This window comes from Emys orbicularis, chromosome 4 (assembly GCF_028017835.1).
Source record: "Emys orbicularis isolate rEmyOrb1 chromosome 4, rEmyOrb1.hap1, whole genome shotgun sequence".
Taxonomy (NCBI): Eukaryota; Metazoa; Chordata; order Testudines; family Emydidae; genus Emys; species Emys orbicularis.
The window spans coordinates 20927797-20939908 of NC_088686.1; the positions used below are offsets into that span (position 1 = coordinate 20927797).

Genomic DNA, 12112 nt, shown 5'->3' on the forward strand with positions numbered 1-12112 from the left:
CGAGAGCGCGGAACACTTGTAGCGCCAATGTCACGTGGGCGTGAACCTCTGCCTCTGACCGGCCCGCCAGGAGCCAATCGTCTAGGTATGGGTAGACGCGCATCCGTCGTTCTCGAAGGAAGGCCACCACCATGGACATGCATTTCGTGAAGACACGTGGGGCCGTTGCCAGGCCGAAGTGCAAGACCGCAAACTGAAAATGGCGCTGCTGGATAGTGAAGTGCAGGAACCGCCGGTGGGCCGGGCGGATAGCGATGTGAAAGTAAGCGTCTTTCATATCGAGGGCAGCGTACCAATCCCCCGGATCCAGGGAAGGAATGATGGTACCAAGGGAGACCATACGGAAACGTGGTTTTTGCAAGTACTTGTTCAGCTTGCGAAGGTCCAGGATAGGACGGAGGTCCCCTTTCGCTTTGGGAATGAGGAAGTATCTGGAATAGAACCCTTTTCCTCTGAGGTCCCGAGGAACCTCTTCCACCGCCCCTACAGCGAGGAGGGTCCGTACCTCCTGCATAAGAAGTTGCTCATGAGAGGGGTCCCTGAAGAGGGACGGGGGGGGGGGTGGGAGGGAGGGGGCGAGGAGAACTGGAGGGCATATCCTGACTCTACCGTGCGCCGGACCCAATGGTCTGATGTTATATGGGACCAGGCACGGAAAAAACGGGATAGGCGGTCCCTGAAACACAGGGGAGGATCCGGGGAAGAGATCGGTACGCTGTCCTCGATCGCGTCTTCAAAATCCTTGCTTGTTGCCCGGCTTATTGTTGCCCTGGTTTTGGCCCTGGTTAGGCGTATTGTTGCGCCTACGCCTATTGTCTCTGCCCCGCCTACGGTAAGGTTCGTGTCGAGGGCGAGGCTGGTACTGCCTCTGTGGAGGCTGCGGTTTAAAGGGCTTCCTCTGTGTGACAGGGGTATGCATCCCCAAGGACTTGAGGGTAGCCCGCGAGTCCTTGAGGCCATGGAGCCTGGCATCTGTCTGCTCCGAAAACAACCCCGTCCCTTCAAACGGAAGGTCTTGGAGGGTGTTTTGCACCTCTGGAGGAAGACCAGACGCCTGCAACCACGCTGAGCGTCTCATCACCACGCCGGACGCGATAGTCCTAGCGGCCGCATCAGCCGAGTCGAGCGAGGCCTGTAACGAGGTCTTGGCCACCGCCTTTCCCTCGTCCACAATGGCCGCAAACTCGGGTTGCGATCCCTGAGGCAAGGCATCCTTAAATTTAGACACCGACGCCCAGAAGTTGAAATTATGTCTGTTGAGGATCGCCTGCTGGTTCGCGATCCGCAACTGGAGGCCTCCCGACGAGTAGACCTTTCTGCCGAACAAGTCTAATCGTTTCGCCTCCTTGGCCTTGGGGGCTGGGGCCTGCTGGCCATGCCGCTCCCTCTCGTTGACCGCCGAAACGACCAGCGAACATGGGGCTGGATGGGAGAAGAGGAAGTCAAACCCTTTGGATGGGGCAAAGTACTTCCTCTCGACGCCCCGCGCGGTCGGCGCAGAGGAGGCTGGCGTCTGCCACACAGTCTTATAATTCGACTGTACAGTCTTTATTAATGGAAGAGCAATCCTGGAGGGACCCTCCGGGCTGAGAATGTCTACCATGGGGTCCTCCTGCTCGACCGTCTCCTCCGCCTGCAACCCCAGATTGAGGGCCACCCGGCGGAGCAAGTCCTGGTGTGCCCGGTGGTCAATCGGGGGAGGGCCGGACACTGTTGTGCCCGCCACGGCTTCATCCGGTGAGGAGGAGGAGGTCATGGCCTTTTGAGCGTCCTCATCCTCCTGTAACTCCTCCTCAGCGGGGTGGCCCTCCGGGGTGCGTCCCCTGCCCTGGGTCACGGACGGCGCCGGGCTCGGTGCCGAGTCCGCCCTTTCTGCATCAGGTGGTCTGGAGACCGTGGCGAGCGGGACCGGTCCCCTGAAGGGCCCGATCTCGAGGTTCTGGACGGAGGGCCTTGCTGATGATAGGCCCACAGGGTCCAGAACGGCCACTGTCCCGGATGGCTCCAATGCGGTTGCCAAGAGGCCTCATGCCGTGTAGCGGCGTGCCCTCTGCGGCCATATCTCGAAAGCCCCGAGCTCTCTTCCGACGCAAGCGATGGTGACCTAGAGGGCCACGGCGGTGCCGTGGAGCGGTGCCGGGGAGCGGTGCCGTCGGGACCGGGACCGTGAATAGCGCCGTACCGATCTGGATCTAGAACGGTACCGTTGACCGCGGGACCGGGAACGGCTGCGGGAGGATGGTCTGGGGGCCCTCGCCGTCGAAGCGTCCCGGTGCCTGCTCGGGCCGGGCTGCTGGCACGGTGCCTCGCTCGCGTCGGGGCCTGTCTGTTTGGAGGCCCGTTGCGCGGCGGGAAGCCGGGAGTCCACCGAGGCGGAACTCGACCGGGACCGGCGCCGGGAGCGGTGCCGAGATGGCGACCGCGATGGGCGCATCATCGCCGGCTTGCCCTTGGAAGGCAGTCGCGGCGGAATGTCTTTGGCGCGGAGTGTGCTGACGGAGGACAATTCAATGAGGTCCTTCGCCGCCTCAAATGTGTCCGGGGTGGAGGGCTGTTCCAACAGTTCCTCCAGCCCTTCCTCCTCACTCGACGCGCTTGTCCCGGGGCTCGACGGGCCTTTCGGCGCCGGAGCCACTGGTACCGGGACCTGTGCCGGGGCCGGCACGGCCTTGGTCGCACTAGCGGTCTTCGCTGGTGCCATCTTCTTGTGCGGGGAGCGACCCCGGGCCTTGGGCTGGCTCTTGGGCTTGGCCGGCAAAGCAGACCGGTGCCGGGCGTGATCTCGCCGAGGCGGCACCGTAGGCTTAGTCTGCACCGCCTGTGTCAGGTCGCGGACCGATGCCGGGGCACTCCGCACCGAAGCCGACGGTACCGTGGAAGCGGAGGGCTGTAACGCCATCTCCATGAGGAGCTGTTTCAGACGAAAGTCTCTCTCCTTTTGTGTTCTGGGCTTGAAAGCCTTACAAATTTTACAGCGCTCCTTCTGGTGTGCTTCCCCCAGGCAACGGAGACACGACTCGTGCGGGTCGCTCACTGGCATGGGCCTGCGGCACGCGGCACAAGCCTTGAAGCCTTGGGCGTGCGGCATGCCCCGCCGCCCAGGGCCGGTGCCGGGGTTGACCAAACCCCTATCACCAAGAGTTTTTTGGTCTTTGTGACAACTAAATAACTACTTAACACTAACACTTAACTAAACAATGAACTGATAACTATTGCTAATGGCTATGCTAAGGGACACTCTCAAGCGAGAGATAGAGTTGTTCCAATGTCGCCACGGGCGGTAAGAAGGAACTGAGGGAGGGTCGGGCCAGCAGGGATATATATACGCTAGGGCGGGGCGCCGCTCTGGCGGGAAGGGAGACCCTGCAGGCCCGACGGGAGCCGCTGAGGGAAAAAGTTTCCGACGTTCGTGCACGCGGCGCGCGTACACCTAATGTGGAATGGACGTGAACAAGCACTCGAAGAAGAACTGATTGTTCCTTCCTAAGTGGAGCACTTTGCATTTGTCTTTGTTAAACTTCATCCTGTTTAACTCAGACCATTTCTCCAATTTGTCCAGATCATTTTGAATTATGACCCTGTCCTCCAAAGCAGTTGCAATCCCTCCCAGTTTGGTATCATCCGCAAACTTAATAAGCGTACTTTCTATGCCAATATCTAAGTCATTAATGAAGATATTGAACAGAGCCGGTCCCAAAACATTTGCATCATAGGTCTCTTTCATTGTGGCTCATAGTATCACAGGTGGGGGGGACTGGGGCGGTTGGGACCTGTGAGATGATTGTGAACTAAAATTTTCTTCTCTGTCCTGGTATGTAGATTCCTAGAGTGCAGCATGGCTCTGGAATCCTTTTAAGTGTGAAGTGATGCATCAGTCTTGTCAGCAAAGAGTCTGGAGTCCTCGAATGGGAGGTCCTCAACCGTTGATGTACTTCCTTCGGCAGCCCGGAAAGGTGTAACCATGACGCTTGCCTCATTACCACCACCGTCGAAACTGAGAGGGTCACTGTATCCAAGGCATCCAGTGCAGTCAGTAGCACTGTTCTTGCTATCAGCTGCCCTCAAAGGGGATGGCTTGATATTGTTCTTCTTGTGCTTCTGGCAAGTGGTCAGTAAAGGTGCTGAGTTCTCTATAAATCATACTTTGCCATTAAGGCTTGGTAGTTTGAAAACCTGAACTGCAGAGTTGCCGAAGAATACACTTTCCTCCCAAATAAGTCCAGCCTTTTCCAGTCTCTGTCATACGGGGTTGTTTTAGCATAGTGCTGCTTTCCTCGCGAATTAACAGCATCCATGACAATAGAGTTAGGCTGAAGGTGCATAAAAAGAAAGTCTGCCTCTCTGGGGGGCATGTAGTACTTCTTGTATGCCCTTTTACATGTTGGCACAATAGAGGCTGGTGTCTGCCAGATAACCTTGGCAGAATCTAAAAGCACCTCATTGACTGGGTTGGCAATTCTTGAAGAGGAGGAGGTGTGAAAAATGTCCAGCAATTTGTGGTGGATGTCTTTCAACTCTTTGAGGGCAATTTGCAGTGTGTCAGCAACCCTCTTAGTGAACTCCTGAAAAAGCTTAAAATCATCGGCCAGTGATGGCAGAGGGGGCATCACCACCTCATCCAGTGAGGAGGAAGAGACATTTGCCAGTGGTGTAGTCTCCTCTTCTAGTCTGGCCTCCTGCTCCTCAAAAGTTTCCTCCTGAAGTTCTGGGGCTCTGGACACAGTAGCTGTAAGAGATGCCTAGTAGACTCACTCTCTCTCTGTAGGAGACACTACATGCCTGAGAAGTATAGTGTCTATAGGCTGCCCATGGGTCCAAGTACGGCGACTGGTGCAAAGGAAAGATCATGGGTGGCAGCACCCACAGATGGCCATACCAGGAAGGTTGGAGACTGGAGCATGGGTGTAGTTGGGAAAATCCCCATTGTTGTAATAATGGGGCATGGTGTGAGGCCAGAGAGAGGTTGTCGTCTTGGTCACTGTCTGACTCCTCGCTGGAATAGGGTGGGTGGATAAGCTGGAGGTGAATATCCAATGCCGCTGATGATTCTGGGGACCGGGACATGCCCAGTACTGTAGTCCTGGTACCGAGTAATGGCAATGCTGCCGTCTGATTGAGAACTCCGAAGTAGAGGGGAGGAGGGCGGGTCATGGAGCACCCATAAAGACACACATCTTAAAGAACTATCACCACTGCACAAGGTGAGTAACTTCCTCTTCTTTTTCAAATAGCGTCCCTATGGGTGCTCCTCTGTAGGTGACTTCACAGCAGTATCCCCTTTGGAGGGCTGGGGCTTCAGAGTGGAGTCTTTTACTGATAATACTGTGGAGCTGTATATAGCTCTGAGGCAACAGAGGGTGGCTATTTGACCCTGCATTAGCTCTCGCTATCACTGGCAAAAAGGTATTTTCCTCCTGTTGTACTTCACAACCTCCTTGAACTTGCCATATGACCTGTATTCTGTTGTATAGTGTCTGGCATGGGCCAAGATTGTAAGTGGACCTTTTGGAGGACTCAATAGCCTCCGCTCTCCATACAGAAAAGGTAGTTTGGACATTCCTAGTTAGCCTCTCTTGGAATACAAATGTACAGGGACATTCAATTACACTGAAAAGCAGCAAATTTAAACCAAAAAGAAAGTGATCTCTTTTTATAAATGCAATGCGTTTAGGTAGTGAGACACTGCAACAAGTTATCATTGAGCCCAACTGCTTAGCAGGAGTAAAAAAAAGACTGGCCATTTATATGCATAACAAGAACATTCCACATTACAACAAACAACAAACAACAACAACAAAAACAAGATTTGGAAGGGATATAAACCCTCATGCTTTAGGTGCACGCCAGCCAGTAACCAACCGTGGTTAGGAAGAAGCTTCCCCTCTGAGGAGGTTATTCCTTAAATGCCTATGGCAAGGTTTCGTGGACCTTCTTCTGAATCACTATACTGAACTAGATGGACCACCAGTCTGATTCACTAGGACAATTCCCATGTCCCTAAATCAAGTAAAACAAGTACCACAAACAAAACACACAAAAACAACTGTTAGTTATAACTGTGTCTTAGCGCTCCTAAAATCTGCATTCGTTAACATTTTACTATCTGTAAAATTTATTTTAAAATAGGTGCTTTGTTTTGCGTTTAAAAAAAAAATACATTTATGATTTAGGTATTAATCTCACATTTCTCAAACTCAGATGCTGTTTTCTCTTTTAACACTATCCAGCCATAGGAACCTTGAATCTGCTTATTTGGAAGAAGTGGTAGCAGCCATATATTTGAAATGTCTTGAATGTTTTGTGATATGGAAAGTCTTGCTAGGTTTTTGCTGCTTTGTCCCACAATGCCACAGGGCATCTTCTAGTCCCATCACTATCCAGTCTGTTTAGTTTCCCCTCAATTGATACTATACAGCTGGGGGCAGAGCACTGATCAGAAGAGATTGACTGCAACACAGGAATCTGCATGAACTGAGCTCCTACACCATGACAAAGTGGAACAGTAGGAAAAGAAAAGGGATGGGAGGAAGCAGACGAGAGAAATAACAGGAGAGCATCCATATGCTATTCCGTATTTTTATTTATATTCACTGGGATAATTAATAAATGCTGTTTCAGTAAATGACTGAAAGGAAGTGACTAAAGGAGGGATGTAAGTATTTATAGTATATTGAGGGTATAAACATGAAGGAGAAGTTTTAGGGCAAACCAAGAAAACAGAAATAGGAGAAATGGAAGGATATTAGGAAAAGATAAATTTAGCAGGCAGAATATCAGTAAAGATTTTTCAGCTGGAATATATAAACTTCCTATTTCTTTCATGAAAAGTATTGCAAGCACCAATCTCATTTAAAAATAAAATTGGTGAAAGCACTAGAAAATATACTTTAGGTAGAAATCTTGTGTTAGCAAGGGAAAAGATGTACAAATGACAAATATTTTTCCATAATCGTTATTAATATATAATGGCATAACTAGGCATTCTGCAATTAAATGACTATTTAGCTAATTTCTTTTATGAAACTTCACAAACTGGGCCAACTTGATGCCCTCTCACCTCGTCACTGAAAGAGATGAAAAGACTAGGGCATGCACTGTATCTTTATCAAAAAAAGGGCTGTCCTACATTAACTTATTTTGAGGTTAAGTAGCATGGTAACTGTTTGAAGCTGAGCTGTCTTGACATCCTAGTCAGTTTCACACTCCTTCTACCAGAGCTGCTGGGAGAGTGGTGCAGTCAAATTTCCCTCTACTAAGGGCATTTTGAAGAGGGACACACACATACACAGAAATAAATTGAAGTGGATGACAGCAGTGCAGGAAAAGAGGCCGAGAGAAACGACAATCAATTAGATTGGTAACTGGAACAATACAGAATAAAGAGTTAATTTCTATATTAGACCCAGTGTGTTCATTTTGATTGATTAAATGGGCCCAGCGAGTCAAAGGTGTTAATGAGACCCAGTCACTGTACAACTCTAAAGAGTCCTGGTTAAGGTTTTGAGCACAGAGACCTCAACATGCTTAGTCCCATGGTTAGTCCTATGGCAAGCAAACCATTAAATTTTTTTAAAACTTTTATTAAAGATACAGAGAAAGGAAAAACAGCTAGTGTTTGAAATGTAAGTATTAAGTATTAAGACTTTCATTTTAACAATATTCCTTATTCATTTTCACTTTAGCTACAGAGTTTTTAAAAGGAAAAAAAAAATCATTGTTGGACAGTTTTTCCGATAGTATTAAAGAGGGTAATAACTGTCCTTTTGGGGAGCAGAGTGGGAGAAGAAATTCAGTTGAGCTCCAGAGCATGTTTCCTAGAAAACAAACACACACAAAAGAGACGAGCAAAGAACACCAAAGATAGAAAATGCAGCTAATGTCTCTGGTGCTGACTCCTATTTGCAACCTCACTGCTAGAGAAACACAGCCCAGCAAACAGTCTCATCAGCCACTCTGAAACCTCACAAACTTTTACCAGTATCAGGGCTATTTAGGGGATTGCTTTAGCTGCTTCTTTGGTCATGAGGCTTTCACCAGTGTTGCAAAGGATACAGTCTTGTCTGACTAAGCCAACTCTTTAAATTAAAGAGATGACAAAAAGATACAAAAGAAGAAATATGGTGGGTGAAGGAAGCAAAGCAGGGGGTGGACTAAGTCTCACATTCCAGGCAGTGTTCAGGATTTAGCCAAAGCGAGGGGAGGTGGCAATGTCATCTGGGTCCCTCTCTCTGGCCTGTACATCCCTCAGGCTCAGGATAGTGAAGGCCCAATGGTCTGATGGTGAATCCCAAGGTCCCAGGCCACAGTGGAAATGGCAGCCATGATGGTGAAAGCTCACTCTTTCCAGTCCACCTGTCTCCCAGCCAGCCTACTTGAGTCTCTCCCTAAAAAAAAAGACTACTATTTTTTTTTTAAGGACCCCAAAAGAGAGTGATGGGGATAATAGCCCATTCTCTCATTTTATCCACCAATTAGGCTTAATTTAGAACCCACCAATTTTGGGCCACTAGTTTCCAATTCCAGACTCCTTTTGTTTACCAGGCATGACCTCTCAACACAATGTCTGAGTTATATCAGTAGGCCTTTTTGTCTGGACTAATTCAGTCCATCTTCCATTTGTAGCTTTTTCCATCAACATTTATTGTTACAGGTGATTGGACTATTTTATATTTAGTCTACTTTCCCACAGTTGGACTTACAATTGGGAAAGGCTTACTAGGCCCAAATTATTACCACAAACCATCTCTAAGTAAACAAGGATAAACCTTCTCACACAAATATATGCATATATTGCAATCCTAAATTAAGTATATATAACCTTATTAAAGCGCACTGCATCTGTGCACATACATGTATAAGTGGGTTGTGTGCAGATGCAAGTCAACTGTTCGCTTGTTAATACCAGGCCATTCTTAAACAAAATACAACAAATGCAGACATAATATTCCACAAACAGACCCCACAGTTTAATCTTTTTGTTTGTTTTAATATTAGGATCAGGAGTGGGGAAAGAGCATTCATTGTTCACCTGGTCCACAGATAAAGTGAACGCTGTCAAATTTGTCCAATTCTAGCGCCTCCAGTTGTCTGTACTTCTCAATATATTCAGCTCCAGCATTCTCTTTATTATGTACCCTGAAGAAGAAATGAAAACAAGTTAATGTATGCTTTCTAGCCTCAAGGAAAAAGGTAAACAAATCCCTGGGGATAATAGGATTACTCAATAACTTAAGGGCCTCCACATCACGCCATGACAAGATCTACCCTACAGAATGCACCACCCAGGCACCAATGCTGTCCCTGGCACTTAGACGCTACCCTGGTTATGGCACCACATTTTCTGAGCATCTTTATGTTCTGAATTCCACCCAAACCCCTGAGTGACTAATAATGAAAAAAAAAAGCCCATTTAGTACCTAATTTTTCCATCAAAATAGAAATTAAGATTTCTTTTGGACAAAAAGCCCGGATAATTCTGCCAAGAAAGGATTGAACAGAACACTAATTTTTTTTAATATCCATCTTGCATGATTCTCTGGAGGTAGAATAGCAACATGAGAAAATATGATAATATTTGCTGCTTTAAGGAAATTTGTTATCCTTGAGATAAAAAAGGGTGGGGGGGTTTAGTTTTGTTTTTGCAGGGAGGGGGGAAGAACAACACTATTAACTAGCATTAGATCCATGGCCTCACTTGAAATCCTCAAAGTTATATTAGTTATGTCTAAGAATCAGGAATATACCTCTACATCCTGCCAATTCGTAAAGTATTCTGTTCTACATAACACATAGCAAACAATATGAACAAGCTGCGGAAACAAGAGCAGCAGATGTACAATAAAGAATTTAAAAGTTTGAATAATTAAAAGTAAACAATTTGGCTTATTGTTGGAGTGATGCATCAAAATCTACACAGCAAAAGAAGTTTTAGTGATAATTCCTTTCTAATAATTGCTGTTTGCTTGCTTGGACTACAAAATAATTAGTTCGTCACCAGTTTCCGTCATTCTGCTCCCTTCCCAGTCTACCATTTCAGTCTCTCCTCTACCTCAGAACACCACCAAAAACTCATAAATCAAAACTATGTTATGGCAATTAGATACTACCACTAGCGCTCTGCACCCGCTGCTACTTCTGTTTAGTCCATTGCTAATCTCAGTCCATTGTTAGTTCAAACCATATTCCAATGACATTCTTACAGAAACACCTTGTTGTAGGAACATCTAGTCTATACATTTCCTTGAACCAAACAATCAAGCAGGACAGTGGGACCCCTCCCCTCTCACACAGGGCAGCTGCAGGGGGTTCCCCCACCAGGGCAGGGGTGAGGAGCTGCAGGGGTGCTGGCTGGCAGCTCCAGCCCCAGGGCAAAAAATGTCATGGAGGTCAATGGAAGTCATGGATTCCATGACTTCCATTGACCTCCATGACTTAATCATAGCCTTAGTTATACGCAACTGAAAACAGTGCCTTACATAGGAAGTGTTAAGCAACCTTAATTATAGGGAGTACTAATCCCCCCACCTATAATACAAATGCTCTATGATCAGTCATGGCTGTCTGTGGTTGGAACATAACATGTTGGTATATACCTATGAAGCCCTAAATAGCCTGTGTCCTGCCTATTTTTAGAAACACTGGAGAAGCCTGAGCTGGAGCTTCCTTGGCTTCAAAGGGTATGTCTACACTGCAATTAGACACCTGCAGCTGGTCCGTGCCAGCTGGTTTGGGCTGTTTAACTGCATTGTAGATGTTCAGATTCAGGCTGAAACCCGGGCTCTAGGACCCTGGAAAAGTTCCAGAGCTCTGGCTGTACACAGAGCCTAAACATCTACACCACAATTAAACAGCCCCTTAGTCTGGGCCCCATGAGCCTGAGTGAGACGGGGCCTGCTGCTGAGGTCTAACGGCAGGAAGACGTAGGGTGACCAGACGTCCCAATAAAATCGGGACCGTCCCGATTTTTAGGTGTTTGTCCCACGTCCCGACCGATCTTTCGTCAGGACGCAATTTGTCCCGATATTTCGCTCTGCCAGCAGCACTCGGCCATTTTTTTGCTCTGCCAGCAGCACTCCCCCTCTCCCCCCCGATGTCCCGATATTTTCTCTCATCTGGTCACTCTATGGAAGACGTAACCAAAGGGAAGTTTGGCTGGCAAGATGTGCTCCACGAAAACACCTGGATGTTGTTTAAGGGGAAATATTTACAGAAGGTGGGATACTTTTCCTCATTTACCTTTTGCTATATGATTTAACGACTGTCATTTTTGCTGGGCTGGTACTGATTTTATTTTTTTTTCACATCAACTGTTTTTAAATAACTTATTGGTACCTGTTTGGAACAGACACCTTTGTGGTAGTGTTACAAATCCAAACAATATTAAAAAAAAATTATGTCAAATGAACAAAATACAACTGTCATTTCAGGAGAATTACTGGAAGGGAAACACAGTTTAACACCAGAAATTGTTGGCACATTCAGCTGTAAATGCTCTCAGTGCACTGAGGGCGCCTTGCTTTAAATAAATTCACCAAGAGAAAGGTCTTCCTTTCCTTGAAGCTATAAAATGACCTCAGATAGGTCAACCAGGCAAACATAACAAAAGGAAAACACTCAGTAAATTTTAAATTGGAACACTCTTTGAAATATCAGACAAAATAGACTTTTTTGAACAGTTTTCACAATGGAAAAAATTACAAAGCTCAGCCAATATTGCATTAACATGCCAGGCCCAAATAAAGAAAAATGTCTTGTTTAATGTAACATGCTAAAATATTTATATACACTTAACATAGAGCGTTTTAGGCGCTAGTGTTTTAAAAATTGTTAAATACAAAGATGTATACATAATGATGTTCCCTGAAAAATAACTGATTCCCCCAACAAATGCTTGAGCTATGAAGAGAAAGTTAAGCGTGTAATGGCAAGCGAAAATTGTTAAGGATCTGTCCTTTTAAGGAGGAGAATGCTTACTGGCGAAGAAGCAAGAGACTGTGAAATTTTCCACTTAATACAACTCTGTTTGGGGAGAAGGAAAAACAAACAAACAATCTGCAACCGTTCCAGTCTCGGATCTGCCATTAAATTTCACTTTAAGAAGGATGTGAATGCA

General features: G+C 47.1%; 1 protein-coding gene across 1 annotated transcript in view; it reads right to left on the reverse strand.

Moving 5' to 3' along the window:
• Positions 1-12112, reverse strand: part of TDRD9 (tudor domain containing 9) — a 176838-nt gene that overhangs the window by 143369 nt on the left and 21357 nt on the right. Inside the window, exon 2 of the mRNA XM_065403724.1 lies at positions 9029-9135. Within this exon, the coding sequence (XP_065259796.1) occupies positions 9029-9135 (107 nt within the window). The remainder of the gene's footprint in view (positions 1-9028; positions 9136-12112) is intronic.